A 21,195-nucleotide genomic window follows, 5' to 3' on the forward strand; every position below is an offset into this window, starting at 1 on the left:
AGACTTGGGTATCAGACGCCGCATAGTGTTATATCACACAATATGAATTAACGGTGCTAAAAGAATGAGTATTTACAACCTCAATCTGGGTTCTATGCTATACGATGTGTGCGAGTTGTAATTTGTACCCGCTTTTAGCACATGTACCCACCTTTACCGAAAAGGTGGTTGCTAAAACGTGGAACTAGCAGGTACCATCTATTTTCGGTAAAGGCGGATGCTAAAAGCGGAACCAACTCTTGGCGTCTGTCTATACTCTAGTACTACTCCTCGTCTGCGTAGTATTGTCGTAGGGCTTTGACAGCCATAGCCGTGATAACGCCCCTGGAACCGACCTTGATATCCTCTTTCCCATATTTGAAAAGCCACACTCTATTCCAACCGCCATCCAGTTGCTGGCTCTCCAGCAGCACTTGCACATCTCTCTTCGCGTACGGCACTCCCATGGCCTGAGCACTCAAAGTCCTCAGTGCCGCTCCCAGGACGTCACTATCACACCCTGACCGGTCCTGGATTTCTTTCTTCAATAGCTCCCGCATCTCCGCCAATGACGGGTCCGTAGGCCGCCGCGAGCACAGATTGCTAAGGATGTAAGGCATGTAGTCAATGTTTTCATAGTAACGGCTTCCGAGTTCATAGGCCTTGGTCCGGAGCAGGCGGCAGAGAAAGAGATAAGTATGTGCTAATTTGTGACCTTGGCCTTATCTGATGTTAGTTGTCGGCATGTAACTTGTATACTTGAGCTTTTATGTACCTGAAAGAGCAAAGAAACGAAAGGCATTGGCAATAATGCCGTGGCAGAGGCGAGGGCGGTTCTTGTTGAACCAACACTGTGCGTATCACTTCGTGTTAGAGAAAACATGTGTTAAATGAGAGATCGAGTAATTCTTACTAATGGTAGGTTGTCTGGACTGAGATTATTGAGAATGATATCCATTGCTGCCTCTTTCTCATGAGCAGGGATATCGTCCAGTGTGCACATGGCGTACGAGGTGGTATCGCAGTCATCGCTGTAAGTAGTGCCGTTGAACGTGTTGCTGTGGTGGAAATAGTTCCAGGTCGGCCCTCGCTTTCTTTCCAGCTTGATCAAGCGCCTGTATACTTATTAGTGATAAATTTTCCTTTCCTTCTGGAAGACCCAGATAGTCACAGGGGCACTCACTCATCCTGTGTCAGCTCCAAGATTATAAACTGGCTAAAGTTATCAGGCTGTTCTCCTCCGGTGCTTAGTTCCAACATCATCTTCTTTGCGTTTCTCTCCATATACTCCATGCCGCGATCCACGGGAGACCCCAGCAAATTCCACAGCGTCCTTTCAACCTCTATTGGGTTGCTATATTTCACTCCTTTGAATCCTAATGCTGAAGCTGCAACGGTATTCTCAACGCTATCGTCGATGAACACGCATCTGGCGGAATCAAGCTCGAATTTCTGGAGAAACGTTATATACGAGGCATTGTCCGGCTTTCTCACTCCAGCCTGCCCACTTGCCTGAAATCCATCTAGAATACCCCAAGAGGAGATCATTGGCTTCAAAAACTCATAGTCTGGCTGCGAAATGTTGCTCATTCCATAGACCTTGATTTCTGGAAAGGCTGCTTTGATATTCTTGATGGCGGCTATGAATTCAGAATGCGGCTTGACTGTTTTGGTGAGCTGTTCAAGAGTATCTGAGAAGACATCAACGTCCATCTCAAACTCCGAAGAGACTCTTTGGTAGCATTCCTGACGAGATGAGATTTTCCCGCACTCATAGTCATACCATGTTGGCGAGTCGAGCACGTTCTTGATCTGGCTGGGTTTCAAGACGCTTGAGGGGAATGAGCCCCCATACGAAAGAAGGACGCCATTCAGATCAAGAACGATGGCATGAAATGATTTGGGACGGGTTAGAGTTGAGTGAGGCATGGCGGCGTTACTTGAGTTGACACGGGTGATTGAATATGGCTGGAAGTAACATCAAGTTTCACGCAAAACGGATGCGTCTGCAGAAGAGTGGCTACATGAACTGAAGAAGACAGCACGAGAGACCAATAATTAAGCACACGGGACAAGGTGGCCTTTTGCTTAGTTTGCCTACCTGAGAGCTCAGATACGCTGCATGTCGCATATAGCACGTTGTATGTAGATAGTCAACACCAGAATCTCAGCTACCATGTAGTATGTGGTTACCGTCAGATCTGCGACCCCACCCTAGATGTAAGATCTAATAGTCTACGATGCGACACTACCAGGTGCCCCAGGATTCCCCCTTATGCTTATATCCGGGCAGGATGACAGGAAGAAGGATTGAGTGCATCTCATCCATGAATGTTACAGACAATGTGGTCCTCGCCGCTATCTGGTCTATCCCGCCTTCTGGCGTCGGTTCCATCCAAAGGCTTATCGTAGTCTCCGCGCATGATCAACTCGCTGTAACGTGTGTCCTTGCTAGGCATGCGTGTACTTGATAAGCTGTGTTCCGCGGAGTACCGATGCTTCCGGTTGGACGTTTACAACTCGCGGATCTAATCTCACAGAGCCCTACATGCATTATGGCCCTAGTCTAACTCAGAGAGGTAGTTACATGTAGCAACTAACAACTTACCGCAACTTTCTACCATGTTGTAATACCTACTAGTACACTTGCTCTCTCTCTGGGACATAGTCTAAAATAGACAGGCAGATGGCTTTCAAGACCATTGAAGTGGAGCCAAGGGAACACAAGGCGTCCCAACAGCACCCTTCACAGCTTATGGGGCTTTATAAACTCCTTACCAAGTTGGCAGCACAAGTCCTCTGAACCAACGCAACTCCCATTTCACAGACTGATCCCCTAAGCTTGGAAGCTTACCATGTCCCCATCTACGCCCAGGTCGTATCCTCCTATCGCACCTCCTATAATTACAAATCCGCCTGATTTGTCCACTTTACCACCCGGCCTGGTCCCCGTCTCCCCCATCATCACCGACCACCGTAGTGATGAAGAGATTTCGGCATGGCTTACCACCCGCCACGCCGTGAGCTCTGATAAGAACGTCTGGGCCTTCTGGCATTCCGGCTTTCTCTCCATGCGGCCATGGTGCCGTCGTAACGTTATCAACTGGGTCCGTCGGCTGGGCCCCGATTGGACTGTCCACGTTGTTGACTGCGTTTCCGGCTCCCAAACAAATGTCCGCCATTTTGTTCCCGACGGATATCTGCCGGATGCCTTCCTAAATGGCACAATGGACGGACCGAGCGTGGGGCAGCACTCGGGTGATTTAGTTAGGCTGCCTCTGTTATGGCTATATGGCGGCGTATGGCTTGATGCCGGAACTCTCTTATTTCGACACATCGATGACATCTGCTGGCGGCAGATTGAGGACCCGGCCACGCCATATGAGATGGCTGGCTTCGTGCTCCGTCTACGCCCCGATGAAGATGCCATGATCAACGGCTTCATTGCCGCCAAGAGGAACAATCCCTTTATCAAACGCTGGCATGACATCTATCTCACCATGTGGACGGGGGTCACTAATGCTGATGGGTTTCACAAACACCCCCTTCTGAGGCATCTGCCGCTGTTGAATCCTCCATTGAGTAAAAGCAAGCTTGAGCTGGATGTGACAATGGAGTCCTTTACCGACTATCTCGCTCATTTCGTGGCCTTGGAGCGGCTTCGGAAGCTTATCGATCCTAGTGATGGTTTCGATGGGCCAAAGTACTATCGGGAGAATATATTCTTCGCAAAAGCAATGCAGGAGACATACTACGTGCAGCCGAAAACGAAATGGTCTGGTCCTCAGCAGCTCGGCTATCTGACGACGCGAAGGGACGGGTTGGACGGCAGTGAGTCGGATGAAGTGCGGGAGAAATGGCTCGAAGCGCAGGATTTCGTTCATGATGCACTGGCCAACAGCTCAACGATGAAGCTTTCCCATGGACATCCCGGCGGAAAGGACTTTCTCGCGGATCTTCTCGATCAGCCCCAGAATGAAGGAAAAGACTGTGAGCCCCAAACATTTGGAGAGTATCTGAGATGGGGAAGCGTTCATCTAAACCAGACAAGAGAAATGATCCCTTACAAGATAGATACTAGCAAGGAGAAGGTATATCACGTTGGGGTACTAGAACCAGTAGACAAAGTGTAGCGAAAACATTATTACGCTGATTAAACGAGATATGTGCCATTAGAAGGCTTTCGACAAATACTATATGTATCATCTCTACCGCTTGACTAGAAGCAAGGGCTTCTACGGCTAAAATGAAGCCATGTCCCTAAAGGAAAAGACGAGAGAAGCACGATGTAGTAGCTTCTAGACTTTAAAGTAGGAGAAGTTATTTAGCCTCCCAGCTGTAGCTCAACAAGGCAGCCCGTATCGTGGATGAAGCGATCCCCTCACTGCTGCGATCTTCCGTGGTAGAAATCTGCCGTTGGCTTGCCTGGGTTGTGTATTTTGTTTTTCCTTAGCGGGCATCGGGCTCGTTGGAGGTGTGTTTTGATCGTTTTACGTCACGAAGACGATGGATGTCTCTCGGTGGTCGTCGATCGTGGGTTAGCAACCAGCAATTGCTACCATATCGTGGATGAAGCGATCCCCTCATGTAGTGCCTGGAACGTCATGGAACGTATATGCACAGTGTAAGGGGTAGAAAGGCCTGTCTCTTCTCATGATGCAGGATCTAGTCTAGCTATATATATAGGGTGGTCCCATATCTCCTTCCACCCTGGGGATGTCAGGGCAAGAGTCCCCCAACAGCCCGTCCACATATCAAAATATAAAACTTCTGAATACACTTTAGAATAACAGCAATAGTAGATGTAGGAGAAACCACGCCCTGGACCGACTGATCAAACACAAAGCTACATGGCCCAGATACGTGTTCCTACATGCTTTGTTCCCAGCCAGAATGGACGCGATCGACAAGTGCGTGCGAAAAGAACTTGAAGACCTCAACTTGAACGACTACAGCGCCCTGTACAGAGAGGCGGAGAAGGGAGACACGCGAATTCGCCCGAGCTACGCGGAAATTGAAGCATCAAGCAAAGCCGCCGAGGAAGCCATGAGAGCTCGGATACAAGCAGAAGTTAAAAAGAACATGGAAGAACGCGAACGCTACATGAAAGAACAAGAAGAGCGACGAAAATCGACCGAAGGGGCCCAACTTCGGGCGAGGGACGCGATGTGAACGGTGAGCAGTTGAAGAGAGGCTATAGTCGTGATGTTTAAAGCACAAGGGCTCATAACCTATTGAACGAGGCACAAGAGAGTGAACGTAGTGATTGTATTGTGATGATGATCAGGCTAGGTTGCTATCAGCTAAGAGGCGTGGGGCTCGGCACTATATATAATAGGCCGAGGGGTCCTTCCTCCAAAGGGGCCCTAAGGGGCTTGACCTGCCTCGAGGGGCATCGAGCTAGAGGAGTTGCTTCCAATAGATGTAGTAGATGTAGTAGATGTAGTAGATGTAGTAGATGTAGTAGATGTAGTAGATGTAGTAGATGTAGTAGATGTAGTAGATGTAGTAGATGTAGTAGATGTAGTAGATGTAGTAGATGTAGTAGATGTAGTAGATGTAGTAGATGTAGTAGATGTAGTAGATGTAGTAGATGTAGTAGATGTAGTAGATGTAGTACTTAATAGCCTACATACACGTACGGATGTTAGCTAGAGTGTTAGATAACTGAATTGGAGTGCTGAACAACTTTTCCTTTAAATTTACTTGCGTAACGGGGAATCTAGTTACATAATATTTGTTCTGTACCCAAGAAGCCTTTTATTAAGACGATAAAGGTTGGGTTGTAAATAGATCAAATGATAAATTCACAGCACCAACTGTCACAAAGGTGCCTAAACATACAGCAAAACTTGAAATGCTGTTTTCATACGTACAGATAATGATTCACCAACCCAACCTGTGACACACACTGCAGTGACAAGTAGGTGGGCAGTCAGCTGAGGACCAAAGCTTCTTAGACTGCCACGAATGGTGTTCTTGGAAGGCCCTACCTGCGTCAGAGCAGCGATCCACACGTCTCTAATCGCGAATAAAAATGACAGAATCTGTAGCCTTTCCGCCGAGGGCAAGTAATATACGTGAAGAAAGGTCCCGTAGATGGCAAAAAAGAGTAAGCGACCCTACCTCTACAAGGACCTTTTTTGTTAAGGGACTCCTGCCCTGACATCCCCGGAGAAGGAAAGAGACAGGAGGTAGATCTATATATATAGTCACAGCAGAGCCCGCACCATAGCCCAGAATCAAGCTTCTTTAACCTTATGAATGTGCTCCTATGCTGTGATCTGTAGGCGTCATGTTTAAGGTCCGACCTCCTACGACCCATGCATTCCATGATATGGTAGCAATTGCATACAGCGTCATGACCGACTGACTTTATTGAGACTGTTACGAAATCTTAGTCCTTGTGACTACGACGCACCTACACATATGATCGTCCGATCTCCTCCCTGCCACCGGAAGGGCCCTATGCCTAAAAAAGAGCGAAAACCCGCTCCCCCCGAGGCAGGCCAACGGACGTTTCCTCCCGAGAAAATTACAAACGCCCAATTACAACCATCCGAGCCCGCAAACGTGGAAGAACTTATACCACCTACGCAACGCTGGACGATTTCCAGCCCGCGCGTTACGCGTCCAAGCTCAGACTCAAAGGACCCAGAGCTCTTCCCACATACGGACCCGGAGCTGTTCCCTCCTACTCCAGCATGTGGGCTTCCTCTAGAAAGGTGTTTCTGGACCAAGCAACATATGTACAGCTTCGATAAGTTCCGTAGTTATGAGCAGCAATCTCAAGTCCAGTAGCTTTCCATCAATCAAAAAACAAATGGCATTGTAAGCAGGACGTGGCACGTTCGGACAGTCTGTCACACAAGGTAATTGTATACACATTAATAGTCTTGACGTGATAACCGTATAGCAGACATCAATGGAAGCAAGCCATAAGTCCCTTGATCACAGACTAGCTCAGAAGCTGATTGAGCTATTTCTGTTGATGTTGCTATTGCTATGCCAAAGTCGGCCTTTCGTAAAGCAAGTATATGTGATGTGTCACTTCTCGTGATAGCCACGCGGTGACCACTGCCCTAGAGTATCGCTCACATCATTTCTCTATGCCTGCCGTTCAGCTCGGTGTACACATCAGCCTCGCTGACATGTGTCGCGAGTTTGTCATTTTGGTCCCGTTGGAAGTCGTCAATCATGTCGGCGCGAAGTAGAGATTCTTCGGTTGCAGCAACTCGAGCAGATCTCTCGACCAAGGCTTCATGCCAGCCCGACATCACCTTCACGCGGACTCCAAGCTTAGCGGCTAGCTTGAGGGCCAGTCTTGTGCCTTGTCTGGGCGGTTCGAAAAATGGAAGAACTCCCAGAAACTCCCATTTTCCTCTTTTTTTAAAGGCCAAGCGAGCCCAAGCCTTGGCCTCGAAATGTTCTGACGGCTTGTCTCAGCTTCTTGCCGCAATTCTGATGATAAGCTGGTGCGGACTTTTGACTATGGATGTCCACTTGCGAAGAAGTGCCTCGTACCATCTTCTTCGATAATACACTACGTATAGAATCGTCCTACGTCGTAGTCTATTTCTTGGCTGTCAATGATCCTATAGTGATCCCGCCTGGCTTTAGCTTGAGGAAATTGCCTGGGCGTTCTCGATATAGCACCATGAAGAGCATCACGGCTGTTTTTCTGGGTAATTCTTGAGATGGCAGCCAGAATAATAGTCTCTGGACCACAAGAGACGCTATAGGTTCACGAGTATGTATCAATTTCCTGTAATTATGCTGCTATTGTCGACGCAGATAGTATCTATGCCAGTCAATATTTCCAAAGCCTCCATGTTTTGGGGAGCGCACCCAACTTTTGAGAGTCTAGCCGCTCTTGTTACCCTGATACGGCGATGGTCACACGCGAAAGGAATTTACCTGCAATGATAGCCATGTCGGCCGTTATACCGACAATGTTGATCAGTGAAATAGAAGTTTGCCACAACAAGCCAGGAAGCGAAAGAACGACAAATATAATGATCCCAATCAACCGTACGAGTATACCACTGTTTGTATATTCGATGTCATTGTATATAAGATTCGAAAGGCGTGCAGATGATAAAGCTATTGTAAAAAAAAAAAAAAAAAAACATTTCAAGTTATCCCTTCAAGTCCAAACCTTTTATAAAAGGGAAAAGTTATCCAGCACGCCAATTCCATTATTTAACGGCACAGCTATAGCATGATAAGGCAGCTAATCCATATGTTGAAATACATTATTACTAAATCTATTAAAGATAGCGGCAGTAATACTAGTAGTAGTGGCAGTAGTAGTAGTAGCCTATATTATAGTTAAAGTGCTGGATAGTAGAATCAGGGTACTAGATAACTCTTCTTTATAAAAACCACTTTTTATAATATTTGTACAACACAAGTAAGCTATTTAAATAATAAATTACAGTTACCTTTCCCTTTTATAATACTTGCAAAGTAATATACCCAGACCCTAATAATTAATTACTAAACCAAAAGTGGAACCAACAAGTATTACCTAGGTATAAAAAGAAAGACCCACTGTCGAAGATACATACATCTCATGAGGGAATAGATACGGTGTGCATGCTGGTTCTATAGAGGTTGCTGACCGCCTGTGTGAGTGAGATTCAATTTTGGAGTATAATGGATACATGTCATCAACACATCAACCAACAGCGGTAGAAGTGAGTTAACGAAGAATACGTATCAGGTACAGAACCGCGGCAGCTGGCACAAGATTTCCTTGTTCTCCTTGCGTATATAATGGAATGAGATGACCATCTTTCTACCTCCGAAGAGCAACGCTTGACAAACATGTTTGGTCTCTTTTCTAGTCCGCCAAAGGCGCCCCAGCGCGTGCCGACTGATCTCGTTGTCCCGGTCGGCTTCTTTGACGACACTATTATTTTCAGAACGTTTGTCTTATACACCCTGTTTGTTTTTGACGATGTACTCGATCCTGAGAGGCTGCGCACCTCGCTGGAACGTGTCGTGAGCCGTCCTGGCTGGAACAAGCTGGGTGCTCGGCTGAGAAGAAATGTGAGCCTCCTCCCACCGGCCGGCGCTGATATCTAACAGCCGTGCCCCATTTAGGATCGTGGAGAATTGGAGCACCATATACCAGCCGAATTCACCTCAGATCGCCCGGCAGTGGGATTCAGCCATGTGGACTATAGCGCCTTGGCCAAGGAAGACCATCCCGCTGCATCGTGTATACCCCGTCCCTGCAAGGACCAGCCGGCAGTTGTGGGAGATCCCGATGACCTCTCAGAGCTGATTTATGGCCACGAGGTACCTAAAACGCTCGATGATTACATATATACCGACCGTCCTCAGCTTGGTCTACGTGTCGTCTCATTCAAGAACTCGACAGTCGTCATCCTCCACTGGTTACACCTCGCCTTTGACGCAACAGCAAAACGGGCTCTTCTCGATGCCTGGATGCTGATGCTTCAGGGCAGAGAAAATGAGATCTTGGAGCCATTGGCCCCCCACGAGTATGTTTTAGAGCATGTTGGAAAGAAACCCACAGAGGCCCATGTCCTCGCCAAACACCATGTGTCCAAGCTGGGCCTTGTCTTGTGGGTACTTCAGAACTCCTATAGCTTGATAGTCAGCAAGAAAGAGCATCGTATGGTCTGCGTGCCTGCAGCATACCTCGCAAAGTTGAGAGAGAAGGCTCTCGCAGAACTTGCTGCTCAGGCTGATAGCGAGGATCCGGAGGTCCCGTTCATAAGCGAAGGGGATTGCCTCTTGGCTTGGATGTCGCGTCTGGCAATGGCTAATCTTTCAAAGGATTCGGAGAAAATAGTAAGTAGCCAGTCTTCATATATACCGAACCACTAAAGACTGTATGCTAACCTTGCCATCCAGGTTGCTATACAACAAGCTTATCAATGGAGGCCGGTGTTGGCGGACCTGCTACCAGATAAACGTCCATTTCTCAGCAACTGCGTTGGCTTTCTTAGTACTCTAATGCCGGTTAAAGATCTGCTTCAGAAGCCACTCAGCTATGTAGCAACCCAGATCCGTCGCTCGATTAAGGAGCAAGGCTCTCGCGAACAAGTCGAGGCCTACACATCGCTGGTCCGGCTTGACCCAGCCAACAGGGCGCCTCCATTCTTCGGTGACAGCTCGATGCACTTGTTTATGTACTCTAATTGGCAAAAGGGCAACATGTTTAATGTCGATCTATCGGCTGCGACTGTGACGCTACGGCAGACACCATTGAAACCATCCTATGTGCAGAGCGTACAGGGTCCATACAACTTTTCGGATGGAATCATTATCGTGGGGAAAGATGCCGAGGGTAACTATTGGCTGTCTGGATACAGAGCAAAGGGTCTCTGGGAGATGATGGAAAAGAAAATGAAGGAGGAGGTAATCTAAATAAAGATGATGGTTGCCCTACGGCGTCAGTTGTCGCGTGTGCTATACATAGACAAGTTCTGCATAGTAACCTTTTACTCCTCAGATAATTCTCATTCAATACTGTTGGCGCATTCACCCTCGGCCTTACGAGACTCTGATCTTGTTCGTGGCATAGGTCCGTCAGTCCGTAACAAGTGTATTCCCCAGATAACAATCTCTTAATGCTTGTGACTACCAACAAAAACTGGCTCTGCAGCTTCCTCAACGATAAAGTAAGCCGACCAGAGCATCCCAGGAACTTTCCTCATCTTTAACCTGAGCATAGTCCCCGGTAGCAAGCAGGCTAGCTTTGACCTTTACAGCCGCCTCTCGAAGAGTCATGGCATCTTCTTGTCTGCCCATGCGCTCCAAGACCTGTGACATACGCCATTCAATCCTGGCCGATTCGCCCGAGTTCCCTCTTTGGTGCTCATTGGGTTTTGAAATAGCCAGCGATTTCTCAAAGTGCTTCAACGCAAGAGTATTTTTTCCTTGGAGCATAGCAATCCATCCTAGGAGGTACTGTGCTGCCATCACACTTGCATGTGTAGGCTTATCTACAGATACCAGATCACAAGCTTTGAAGGCGAGTGAGTACGCTCTCTCAAAGTTGCCTCGCCGGGCTTCAATCTTGGCACGCTCATATTGTGTCCTGGATGAGTTAAAAGATTATTTGCATTAGTAACTATTGTGCTTTGAAGAAAACATGGATAGGGAGCTATCTCACTCTCCATCATAATGACTACTTGGTCCATGGATTTTCTCTTGGTAGTACTCAGCTTGATAAAAATCACTCAAAGCGACTTCGAGGCGTTGCAGTTGCGCGTTGGCTCGTCCTCTGTTGCGCAAGAAGCGGTCAATGCTGAACTGTTGGTAGCGCCTTGGCTCAGGCACATCCTTAGCCATCAAGATCGCCTTATCAAGATATATTATCCCATCTAAAGCCTCAAAGGCAGAAACTCTTGTGTAGCCCATATTGCTCCAGGCATTAGCAATATCGTTGCTCACAGTCTGAGAATCTCTTTCAATAATCTCGAACTCCAAGGACGCAGATTTCTTGGCAAGAATGCTACGGCCAGTTCTCTCATAAAGTCCTAGCAGGCTTCGGTGAAGTTTGGCAGCGAATATGGGATTATTGTCTGCGTTCTCTAAAAGAGAAAAGAGGGAACGCTCGGCATCCAAAAATTGCTGAATCTCGATCATATACCTAGAGCTGAATTAGAACCAATGCTAACGGTCTTCATTGCAAAATGATACCACACCAGATGTCATCGTGTATGAGCTTATTATATAGCTCTTGGTCACCATCGTCGATTGTCTCTGTGGGTTTCAAGGCAGCCACCTTGTCTCTGAGAGCCTGAATATGATGATGAAGTGCAGCACAACGGTCCCACTGGGAGTAAAGATGGTTTGTCCCGTCGTATGTGGGAAAATAATGTGTCAATAATACCAAAGTGTCATGAATGGAAGTCTTCCGAGCTTCCAGAGCCTTCTGATCTTCATGGTTGGTATCGATTCTGTCCATTTCCACTGCAAATGTGATTGGGCAAATTTACGAGAAAGCGCTGACTTCTGATCCCGCCGCACTGATAGTGTGAGGACTAATCGAAAGATGTTTACAGTCACAGTCAACCAATCTAGCTGACATCTAGATCTTAAGCGTATCGGGTCACAGACGTCACGTTCCTCGTTTAACCATTCGGGTCCGTAGAGGTCAAACTACATGTAGCCTGCATGAACACCTGATGAACTCCCTCACAAACACATCAATGATCCTGTAGCGTCAATGGTCAAAGCCTCGGGTTGGAATGCTGCATAGCCCAACAATTTTGATATGCCTAAGAGCCGTTTAGCTTTAAAAGGTGGAAATGGGTAGAAAAGAGAGGCAGGAATGTTCAAGTTCTGCGCAGTGGTGCTGTTCAGGGCAGAATGGTGTCCAAGCTGAGCATCTCTCATTTTCTCAGGTCATTTTGCCACTTTGCAGATCTCGGCAATAACAACTTTTCATTGGACAAACAGCGCAAGCAGCTAACACAACTTTAATACACCTCATATATAACTAAAGAAATAAAAACTCGGGTGCAAATTTAATAACACTACTAATTACATGTATGGTATATGTGGTAGGCCTGCGAATTTCGCCGATGCGCGGAAAGTAGAAAAGGCCAGCCAAGTGTGCGGAAACTCCATGTAAGAACAATCACTTCCAGACAATATAGACTCATAGCTTCATTACTAGTCTACCCTTGCCTGGGAGCTTCTAAGATCTATCGTCTGGTTCAAAGAAATTCTTTCCCCACCACCTAAAGTGATGCTTCAACCCAGCCTGACTAATTATCTCGACGTCCGCCGCTTCCAGGACTACCCGAGTAGCTGCCTTGTACTCGCAAAGGCGAGATTGGCTAGAAGTTGTTGTGATGGGAGCAATATTCTGTCCAATACACCAGCTCAGCAGTATTACCGATTCAGCTACCTCATACTTTGTTGCGAGCGACGGAAGCAGCTCGTCTAGAGGCCCTCCTTTGCCCACAGTGATTGGTGCCAAAGTTTTAAAGGACGATACCTCGATACCATGTTCGCGCATCCAAGGCACGAAGTCGTTGGCGCGCTGGAGATAGGGATGGAATTCTAGCTGATTCATTGCCGGTTTGATAGTGCATGTCTCGAGGAGGGCTTCAACGTGATGCCTCTGAAAGTTGGAAATGCCAATGGACCTGGCTTTTCCTTGTGCTTTGACGGTCTCGAGGCCCTTCCATGCTGCTTGTATGCCTTCGTTGGATGCAATCACGTAAGGATTGTGCAAAAGGTACCTGCTCTTTGTGAGTAAGGTGAGCTCTGTACTAGGTGGAAAGCCTTACAAATCCACGTATTCCAACCCCAGTTTCTCAAGGCTGGCGTCCAAAGCTGCAGCAACATTTTCCCATCCATGCTGAACCTTGGTGGTGATGAAGAGCCTCTCTCGTGGAATACCGCTTTGTTGTATTGCTAGGCCAACTTCTCGCTCAGTTCCATACGAGTCTGCAGTATCGACATGTACATAGCCCTGTGCAAGGGCTGTCTTTAGTAGCTCGACGAGCTGTGGATTCAAAGGATCGTCTGGGCTATCCTTGTACCAAGCAGTCCCGGTGCCGATTCCGAGCTGGGAGGATTGGCTTAGTGTCACTTCCCTTGTGGAAATGGCCTGGCGGAGAAGTTGTACTTACCATGGGGACAGCATTGCCATCTTTCACTGGAAGCGTGGGGATCTGCATCGTCCGAGTGGCCAGAGACAAAAAACCCGTCCGGTTCAATCATTGAGGGCGGAGGAATAGTTGAGGGAACCAAGATGCCCAGGGTACTTGTTCAAAGCTGATACAAGACCGCACGAGAATTGGATGTGGCCAGTGTCAGTCGAGAGGGAGCAACCAACAGCATAATGACAGCTTAGTCACTGGCAAAGTCCCTTGATGTGCACAACCAAGCAGGTTTAGGCAGGCGAAGTCCTGTCCGCTCTTCTATAGTCAAGCCAACGACGGCGACCATGTATGTACTACCATTTTTTGTTATATGCCTTCTCTTTCAACAGTCGCCCGGGGAATAAGTTGTAGGGGCCGGGTGCTACAATTTCTAAACAAACTGCCCTTGGAAAATTAAGGAGTATAAACGTAGGCAGTGGCACGCTTAGCTGATTGGTATATCCTGCAGCAGCACGTAATCGCTATAATAGTTCAAACCCGAGACTTCTGAACAGTCCGAATCCTATGCTGGCCCGTGCAATTGAACAAATGTCAGAAAAAAGCTGTCGTTTACCCCGCCAATATCGGCTCTGACTACACACACAATTATTATTCCTTGAATGCTGGCAAAAAGTGAACCAAATTGAATGCTGTATTCAATATCTTGAGGTTACCAGAATCCCGAATGCTGTCATGGCACGATATCAATTGCCTAACATCTAGTAAGTAGCTTGAGAGAATAGGGGAGCGGCTCCATACTCCAGATCCATATATGCGTGTATGCTAGTACTATGCCTTATCATAAGTACTTCAAGTTGTTCGGAAGAGGGGAGGCTCTGAGTGTGCAAAGTGCCAATAATACTAGTAACATCTAGGTACATGATCTAGTGAGCCATCCATCTGCTGTTACATCCGTTTCATGGATATCCTACCCGATAGCTTAGAAGCTTGGGCCAATCAAGCGCAGCATCTCCATATTTTAAGCTGGATCAGAGCCGCCACGCTAAAATTGCTTGGCTTCGGAGACAGGCTAAAAGGCGAAGCCGAAGAGAGAAGGAAAAGAAATTCGATGCTGGGAAAAGACTGTGAAGCGAAGAAGTAGCAGAGAGCCTTGGTGGTATCTATAGCCAAGTCTGCGGCTATAAGCACGTCTAATACCCTCCGTCTTCTCTCCAAGCTGTCAGACCCCATGGATGAATTCCGGATCCAAGCTCCCAAATTGCTATAGCTTAATTTAGGCCGAGGCCCGGTGTTAGGGGACTTCGCCAAGGCGGCTGCGCCCACAGCCAGCCACTAACGCTCCCCGCCTAACATTTCCAAGGCCGGATCTCGTGCCTCAAATCTTCTTTTGACAACCTCTCCTTTTCTTAGGCGTGCCATCTGCTTTGCTTTTCGGTCTTTGTGTGTTGTTTTGTTTTGTTTCTTTCTCATATCGAAGAGAGAAGACCATGTGCTCTTCGCACACCGAATAGACACCATGATTTCCCGCCGATATGCCGCGCTCCTTTTCTTCGTCTGCATCGCCCTCTTGCTATGGAGCAGCTTCGATATCCTTCCTCGGCGACAGCCAGCCGGCGGTAAATTCAAGTACCCGTACGTGCCCTCAAGTTACGACTGGTCCAAAGCAAAAGTCTACCATCCTCCGACGGACATGAAGAGACTTCCCACCGGATCTCCCAAGAAGCTCCCGCAGATACAGTCGAATAAGCGATCCGATGGTCAAGAGGCCAAGATGCAGGCTGTCAAAAAGGCATTCTTAAAGAGTTGGGAGGCCTATAAGAAATTCGCATGGACCAAGGACGAGCTGATGCCGCTGTCGGCCAAGGGCAAGACGTCGCTTAGCGGATGGTCGGCACAGCTGGTCGATGCCTTGGACACCCTCTGGATTATGGGACTGAAAGACGAGTTTTCCCAGGCCGTCAAGGAAGTGGCATTGATTGACTGGTCAAAGACTCAAGATAACCGTGTGGTGAATTTGTTTGAGGTGACGATTCGATACCTCGGCGGACTGCTTGCCGCATACGATCTCTCTCAGGAGCCCATTTTGCTCGCAAAGGCTGTTGAGCTTGGCGACACCCTCTATGCCACCTTTGATACACCCAACCGTCTGCCTTCCCATTGGTTAGACTACGAGAAGGCGAAGCAGGGCCAAACTACTGCTGATGCCAAGATGAGCGCGGCTGCTGGAGGAACTTTGTGCATGGAATTTACCAGGCTTGCAGTGCTGACCAAAAATGACAAATATTATGATGCCGTTGAACGAATCAAGATTTTCTTCCGCCGATTCCAAAACGAGACTACTCTTCCTGGCATGTGGCCAATCTGGATGAACTACCGCGATGAGGAAATGCTTGAAAGCCACTATTCAATTGCAGGTAGTGCCGACTCTCAGTACGAATACCTGGTCAAGATGCACCCTCTCCTGGGAGGACTCGACACTGAGTACCCTGAAATGGCGATCAAGGCTCTCGACACTATCAGAGACAATTTGCTGTTTCGTCCAATGACTCCCGGTGACGCAAATATACTTCTGGCGGGCGAGGTCGAGATAGACGACAACACTCGAAATGCTACGTTTACAGCTAAGATGGACCATCTGACTTGCTTCGCCGGCGGTATGTACGCGTTGGCAGGCAAGCTACTAGACAAGTTAGATTATGTCGACCTGGGCTCTCGTCTCACGGCCGGTTGTGTGTGGGAATACGATGCCATGCCGTCCGGCATAATGCCAGAGTCTGCTACTTTCGTGGCGTGTGCAAAATTAGACGGCCCATGTCCATTCAACGCAGAGCATATGCCCCCTACTGATGATCCCAGGAGGCCCGGCGGATTCCTAAGTGTCCAGGGCACAAGCTACCTGTTGCGACCCGAAGCCATTGAGAGCGTGTTTTACATGTGGCGCATCACAGGAGATCAAACCTGGCGAGATGCCGCGTGGCGAATGTGGGAGAATATTGTCAGAGAGACGGAGACGGAGCTGGCGTTTGCCATTGTCAGGGATGTGACGGTGAGCTTGGGCCCGAAGGGTGATTCGATGGAGGTGAGTTTCCTGTTACCCTTTGTGAAGAAAGATAATCTAACAGACAACAATGAAGACGTTCTGGTTAGGTGAAACCGTCAAGTATTTCTACCTCATCTTTAGCGACTCTGATTTGATGTCTTTGGATGAGTACGTTTTCAACACGGAGGCACACCCGTTTCGACGACCAGTGTAGAAGCCAATATATTATATCTACAAGTTTAAGGAACAGCACGAAATTCTGTAGATTTTAATTATATGAAATATTTGCAAAGCATTTATTAGCTTGATTTACTGCATGTGGTTCAGAATAGTACGCGCAGTCTTCGGCCGGCTTTCGTTTCAGGACCCGTATTTTGAGTAGGCTGATGTAGGTATTGCAGCGTTGGGATATTATACTAAGATATTTATAATATCTATATATGCGTTCATAGGACTGATTAAGGCCTTTAGCAATAGGACTAGCATTTGTGCAAGCCTTGGACGTCTGCAGTTTTACTAAAAGGGTGGGTGCTGGCATATTACAGATGCGGCATCACTCTGTCGACATTTTACCCTAGTGATGATAAATACAAAGTTGTAGGCCAGAATGACGATGATAGACAGACGGATGCCGCTGTTGCTGTTGCCTCGGTATTCGCTGTAATATGGGCGAATTACTGACCCAATCTCGACCAGCTCTCCTCTCCCCCCCAAGCCTCGCTGGCCAAAGCCGCTTCCGGAACTACTTTGACTGATTCATCCACTTCGAGTACAGCCCCGGAAGTCGAAACATATATATGCACTAGCATCCAAGTCCGATTATGTTCCTCAACATACTATTACTATATATGAACTTACTTTGACCTCGCGGTCGTTGCGGCGAAGTGCTTGTCATTTCGTTCAACCCACTCCTCTGGGCATCGCTATTGTCTTTCACCCTTTTGGAAATAAATCTTTTTAATATACCTAGGTAGTTTATGGTTCTCTTTAGTCTTGGTGGTGCAAATGACCAATTATAGGTTAATTCAGACTGCAATCGACAAGCGACGCAGACAAGGGCCGAAGCCATTGTGTATATTTTTTTCTGTCGACAAGGTTATTCTCTCTTAATGTCATTTTGCGCTCAACATACACATGAAATCACCCTTGCACTCATCAAAATGGAAGCTCTTGATAGGGGAAGCTACCAAGCATCCTGCTGTAGCTCAACACGGCAGCTGGGAGTACCATCCTAATGCAATTGTGTCAGCGCCTAGGTATATACTCGGCCAACAACTTGAAGTGGAGGTTTCGAGGAGGCAGATGCAGAGGTAGAAGCTGAGGCGAGCGCAGAGGCGTTCCGGGAGGCGCCTGGAGATGGCAGGTCAAAACTGTTGGCGAAAGAGAACCAAATACTTCCACAGGCCAAGTCTCTTCCTTACAGGGTGCTCCACTTGAGAATTCGTTGTAGGTCTTGGTGTTAGGAATGGTATTCTTTGACAACTTTTGTGGCTGATGGCACTCCGCGTTGATACATTCACTCATTCATTTCGCTCTACCACATAATTTCTGACAGAGCGGCCAGGCGTGACTAAGACTAATATTAGAGAAATCGGGAAGTGAGATTCCGCTTCTAATGCGCTTCACTAGGTTATATGAAGCTGGAGTGCAAAGCTAAGCTCTTGATGTTACCGCATTTTGCTCTGTATAAATGCCTAGATATACCACCATCAACGCTTCCGCAACTAGGGTGATCCATTTGCCGGTATCTTGGCCAACATGGCTGTCATTGATGTATGTATTTTTCCACACGCCGAGCACTCTGAAATTAGTAACGACGTTGGATTTCGATATCTCACGATAATGCATGTTTCCACTGCTTTCAGGATTGTTTGCCGCTGCATAATGCTCCTGAATTCGCTTCCACGATCCTCCCTTGCGGATGGAAGAACCTACATAAAGACTGACTTTCGATGCTTCTTCCGCATTGACCAAGGACTTTGCTTCCTTGTATAATCTCGAGGACTTGTCAAACTTCTTCTCCCGGTGAATTTGTTCCTCACGTAGCTCCGTAGCCACATCGATATACACCAACCTATGCATGCACTTGAAAGGGATCGACGGGAGGTCGAGAAGGTCTGTCGCCTTCAAATCTGCTTTTCCAAGCACCTTTCGCGTCTGCAGCGGAATTCTTTGCAAGATAATCTCCAATAGACTGTTGGGGTTGCCTGCAGCTCTTTCAAAATGGCTATAGCAGCTCATTGCCATCTCCCTATCATTTCTTGGCAGTTCAGACTAGGTGTCTGGGATGTCTGTGGCCCAGTTGCATATGGCGTATATGACTTGGGCAAAGCTGCCTTCGCATCGTCTCGCGTCTTTGTCATCTTCATCCACACGATAAGCTTCGTTACATTCCTTTACCCATTGAGCTACATCTACCTCTGCAGTCTGGGTGTGGGGTCTGTCTTGTGATGGCTTTGACGAATGGTTGTCATTCTTCATGGCATTATCGTGCTCAATTGCAAAGTTCTCATCACCTTTGGCTTCATCATCATCTAGTGAGATACAATCGCCATCAACGAGGGCATCAAGAGGGTCAATGTCAATGGGCTCACGGTTGGACTCATGTGCATCTTCTTGAGTGGCATCAATGGACACTTTGCCAGTTATTCTATTGGCTCTAGACTTCCTATTTCCACCATAATCACTGTGGACAGAGCCAGCTTCTTCATAGCCTGACTCTTCAAGCTTCACTACATCTTCCTTCCTCTCGAGAGAGGCAGCAGGAGTATTCCTAACTCTGTGTTGGGTTCTATACTTCTCAAAAAGCTCCAATATCTTCAATGTCGCGTTGTCTCGACCATCTTTCCTTTACGAAGTACATCCGAGGCTGCTATAGAGACCTCTTTGCTAGCTTTCTTCGTCACCTGCATCGCATCTTCTGCAGTAGCTTCATGGCTCCTCTTCAAGTTGTTCTTTGTAACAACGGCAGCCGAGCGCATTGATCGTCGAGGCTTGGTGGGAGGAGGAGTAAAGCTATTTTTCAGCTTCGTCTCTGCAACAATATTTTCGAGCGAGACTCCTTCTTGCTCAACTCGGATTTCTGAGCCAACACTTCTAGAGAGACATCATCTAACTCTTCCTTAGAGTCGACAGTCTCTTGTCGAGACCAAATCATCTTGTCGCCCAACTCTTTGTCAGAGCCGCCTGTCTCTTGTCGAGACCACACTGTCTCCTTTCCTGACTCTTTATAAGAATCGACAACCATCATTTCAATGTCTTTCTGGGGACCTAAAGTCAACCTAAATTGGTCCATTGAATGGAACCAATTCGATATCCTCTCCGTTGGCGGGGCCACATCATGCCCTCTTCTTCGCGGCCTCGATGATTTCGGTATATAGCTGGGCGATCTGGGATCGCCAATTGGTTCTTCGAAATATCGCTTGCTGTATGACCGAGGAGCATTCTAGGATTACCACGATAGAATTCCAATTTTCGATTTGTGCTCTTCTCCCATTGTGCCGGCGGCGGTGTCCCATGAGTATGGAAGGAGCGTCCGCTTTCGGTATAACGCGATGTCACGGATTTACTTATGCCGGCTATCTCATTGCGATAAGACATAAAGATGATGAGAATCACTTGGAATGCCCTATTGGTCTGAATATGTTGTCTAAATGCCTTGTCAAGCTCTCGCTGTATAGATACCTACCTAGGTAGGTAGACTTGTCGGTAGGAAGTGTAGGTACATACATTGGCTTCGGCCAAGAACACTCCCTACACCACCGTGACCACACCATCCTTATTAACATCATCATTTTCTACAGGAAATGCCACCGTCGCCGCCGCTTCCAGCTCCTCCGATGCTGATGCTGGTGCCGCCGCTGAGGCGGAAGCGGGGACTTGTACCTCTTCTTGTCCTTCTTCAGCTTCAGGCGCAACTTGCTGCTATTACTGCTGACTGTAGTGCAGATTCTGTTGCTGGGTTTGGTTATCACAGGTGTTCAAGATGGCTTGACAACGGCGACGTTCATTTCGATTTGGCAGTGAGTATCAGCCCAATCGGTCTCCTCCACGATAATTACCACCTACACGGTGATATTACCATCAACGTGAATTTGCCAACCTTTCAAGGATGAACGTACGGTAGTTATGAAGAAAAGAAGAAGAAGAAGAAGAAGAAGAAGAAGAAGAAGAAGAAGAAGAAGAAGAAGAAAAATGGTGGAGAAAGAGCGAGGAGGGCGCCATTTCTTCGATATATAGAGCTGAGTTCATTGCCATGTCCTTTGGACTACCTGACAATATTCACCAGAAAATCTTTAGGCACTACTGATTAGGACGGGATTCAATCACTTGCATAGTGACATCGACGGGCCGCGCTCGAATCACGCAAGCAAACCAACTTCTTCCAACTAGAATACAACCTTGGGCAGCACCGCCGATGTAGTGGGGCAAAAATGGGCAAAATGGTTTCCATTCAATTGCTGAGGAAAGCTGTTCTTAAGCTAGTGATAGTCGGGTATTGCAATGCAGATTATACCAACAGATTTATTTGCTTCATAAGGAGCTCGAGAGATTTTGGGAGCCTCTAAATATCCT

At 47.5% G+C, this 21,195-nt stretch overlaps 12 protein-coding genes across 12 annotated transcripts; 5 read left to right on the forward strand and 7 right to left on the reverse strand.

The window, feature by feature from the left end:
• Nucleotides 1-130: 130 nt before the first annotated feature.
• On the reverse strand, nt 131-2,117 carry TrAtP1_003404 (uncharacterized protein). Its single transcript, XM_014087888.2, has 4 exons — nt 1,163-2,117; nt 893-1,094; nt 755-830; nt 131-700 (listed from the first exon to the last, which is right to left on the reverse strand). The coding sequence occupies exons 1-4, from the start codon at nt 1,906-1,908 to the stop codon at nt 264-266; spliced, it is 1,461 nt and encodes a 486-aa protein (XP_013943363.1). The 5' UTR covers nt 1,909-2,117; the 3' UTR covers nt 131-263.
• A 650-nt stretch (nt 2,118-2,767) lies between these two features.
• Nucleotides 2,768-4,199, forward strand: TrAtP1_003405 (uncharacterized protein). The gene has a single exon (XM_014087889.2). The coding sequence runs from the start codon at nt 2,835-2,837 to the stop codon at nt 4,110-4,112; it is 1,278 nt and encodes a 425-aa protein (XP_013943364.2). The 5' UTR covers nt 2,768-2,834; the 3' UTR covers nt 4,113-4,199.
• A 673-nt stretch (nt 4,200-4,872) lies between these two features.
• TrAtP1_003406 (uncharacterized protein) lies at nt 4,873-5,151 on the forward strand (the record flags this gene model as incomplete). The annotated part of the gene is made up of 1 exon (XM_066111868.1): nt 4,873-5,151. The coding sequence occupies one exon, from the start codon at nt 4,873-4,875 to the stop codon at nt 5,149-5,151; it is 279 nt and encodes a 92-aa protein (XP_065967947.1).
• A 228-nt stretch (nt 5,152-5,379) lies between these two features.
• On the reverse strand, nt 5,380-5,849 carry TrAtP1_003407 (uncharacterized protein; the record flags this gene model as incomplete). Its single annotated transcript, XM_066111869.1, has 2 exons — nt 5,380-5,607; nt 5,820-5,849. 2 exons carry the CDS (start codon nt 5,847-5,849, stop codon nt 5,380-5,382), a joined length of 258 nt encoding a protein of 85 aa, XP_065967948.1.
• A 1,224-nt stretch (nt 5,850-7,073) lies between these two features.
• On the reverse strand, nt 7,074-7,256 carry TrAtP1_003408 (uncharacterized protein; the record flags this gene model as incomplete). Its single annotated transcript, XM_066111870.1, has 1 exon — nt 7,074-7,256. The coding sequence occupies one exon, from the start codon at nt 7,254-7,256 to the stop codon at nt 7,074-7,076; it is 183 nt and encodes a 60-aa protein (XP_065967949.1).
• A 1,327-nt stretch (nt 7,257-8,583) lies between these two features.
• Nucleotides 8,584-10,500, forward strand: TrAtP1_003409 (uncharacterized protein). Its single transcript, XM_014087891.2, has 4 exons — nt 8,584-8,610; nt 8,711-9,033; nt 9,088-9,804; nt 9,868-10,500. Exons 2-4 carry the CDS (start codon nt 8,809-8,811, stop codon nt 10,381-10,383), a joined length of 1,458 nt encoding a protein of 485 aa, XP_013943366.1. The 5' UTR covers nt 8,584-8,610; nt 8,711-8,808; the 3' UTR covers nt 10,384-10,500.
• A 126-nt stretch (nt 10,501-10,626) lies between these two features.
• On the reverse strand, nt 10,627-11,929 carry TrAtP1_003410 (uncharacterized protein; the record flags this gene model as incomplete). The annotated part of the gene is made up of 3 exons (XM_014087892.2): nt 10,627-11,056; nt 11,132-11,611; nt 11,667-11,929. 3 exons carry the CDS (start codon nt 11,927-11,929, stop codon nt 10,627-10,629), a joined length of 1,173 nt encoding a protein of 390 aa, XP_013943367.2.
• A 735-nt stretch (nt 11,930-12,664) lies between these two features.
• TrAtP1_003411 (uncharacterized protein) lies at nt 12,665-13,729 on the reverse strand (the record flags this gene model as incomplete). Its single annotated transcript, XM_014087353.2, has 3 exons — nt 13,608-13,729; nt 13,263-13,543; nt 12,665-13,214 (listed from the first exon to the last, which is right to left on the reverse strand). The coding sequence occupies exons 1-3, from the start codon at nt 13,653-13,655 to the stop codon at nt 12,665-12,667; spliced, it is 879 nt and encodes a 292-aa protein (XP_013942828.1). The 5' UTR covers nt 13,656-13,729.
• Nucleotides 13,730-14,878: 1,149 nt separating this feature from the next.
• On the forward strand, nt 14,879-17,027 carry TrAtP1_003412 (uncharacterized protein). Its single transcript, XM_014088222.2, has 2 exons — nt 14,879-16,659; nt 16,715-17,027. Exons 1-2 carry the CDS (start codon nt 15,097-15,099, stop codon nt 16,832-16,834), a joined length of 1,683 nt encoding a protein of 560 aa, XP_013943697.1. The 5' UTR covers nt 14,879-15,096; the 3' UTR covers nt 16,835-17,027.
• A 1,246-nt stretch (nt 17,028-18,273) lies between these two features.
• TrAtP1_003413 (uncharacterized protein) lies at nt 18,274-18,867 on the reverse strand (the record flags this gene model as incomplete). The annotated part of the gene is made up of 1 exon (XM_014087893.2): nt 18,274-18,867. The coding sequence occupies one exon, from the start codon at nt 18,865-18,867 to the stop codon at nt 18,274-18,276; it is 594 nt and encodes a 197-aa protein (XP_013943368.2).
• A 27-nt stretch (nt 18,868-18,894) lies between these two features.
• TrAtP1_003414 (uncharacterized protein) lies at nt 18,895-19,870 on the reverse strand (the record flags this gene model as incomplete). The annotated part of the gene is made up of 2 exons (XM_066111871.1): nt 18,895-19,393; nt 19,737-19,870. The coding sequence occupies 2 exons, from the start codon at nt 19,868-19,870 to the stop codon at nt 18,895-18,897; spliced, it is 633 nt and encodes a 210-aa protein (XP_065967950.1).
• Nucleotides 19,871-20,426: 556 nt separating this feature from the next.
• TrAtP1_003415 (uncharacterized protein) lies at nt 20,427-20,929 on the forward strand (the record flags this gene model as incomplete). The annotated part of the gene is made up of 3 exons (XM_066111872.1): nt 20,427-20,501; nt 20,569-20,642; nt 20,920-20,929. 3 exons carry the CDS (start codon nt 20,427-20,429, stop codon nt 20,927-20,929), a joined length of 159 nt encoding a protein of 52 aa, XP_065967951.1.
• Between the last annotated feature and the right edge of the window lie 266 nt (nt 20,930-21,195).

The sequence above is a fragment of the Trichoderma atroviride genome, chromosome 2 (genome assembly GCF_020647795.1).
Source record: "Trichoderma atroviride chromosome 2, complete sequence".
In the NCBI taxonomy this organism is placed as follows: Eukaryota; Fungi; Ascomycota; class Sordariomycetes; order Hypocreales; family Hypocreaceae; genus Trichoderma; species Trichoderma atroviride.

Coding starts and splice junctions, on each gene's coding strand:
- TrAtP1_003404 (XM_014087888.2), bottom strand. CDS start 1,908: ATGCCTCACTCAACTCTAACCCGTCCCAAATCATTTCATGCCATCGTT. Junction 831..892: donor GTCCAGACAACCTACCATTA/GTAAGAATTACT, acceptor TGATACGCACAG/TGTTGGTTCAACAAGAACCG. Junction 701..754: donor TCGTTTCTTTGCTCTTTCAG/GTACATAAAAGC, acceptor ACATCAGATAAG/GCCAAGGTCACAAATTAGCA.
- TrAtP1_003405 (XM_014087889.2), top strand. CDS start 2,835: ATGTCCCCATCTACGCCCAGGTCGTATCCTCCTATCGCACCTCCTATA.
- TrAtP1_003409 (XM_014087891.2), top strand. CDS start 8,809: ATGTTTGGTCTCTTTTCTAGTCCGCCAAAGGCGCCCCAGCGCGTGCCG. Junction 9,034..9,087: donor GTGCTCGGCTGAGAAGAAAT/GTGAGCCTCCTC, acceptor TGCCCCATTTAG/GATCGTGGAGAATTGGAGCA. Junction 9,805..9,867: donor CAAAGGATTCGGAGAAAATA/GTAAGTAGCCAG, acceptor CTTGCCATCCAG/GTTGCTATACAACAAGCTTA.
- TrAtP1_003412 (XM_014088222.2), top strand. CDS start 15,097: ATGATTTCCCGCCGATATGCCGCGCTCCTTTTCTTCGTCTGCATCGCC. Junction 16,660..16,714: donor CGAAGGGTGATTCGATGGAG/GTGAGTTTCCTG, acceptor ACAACAATGAAG/ACGTTCTGGTTAGGTGAAAC.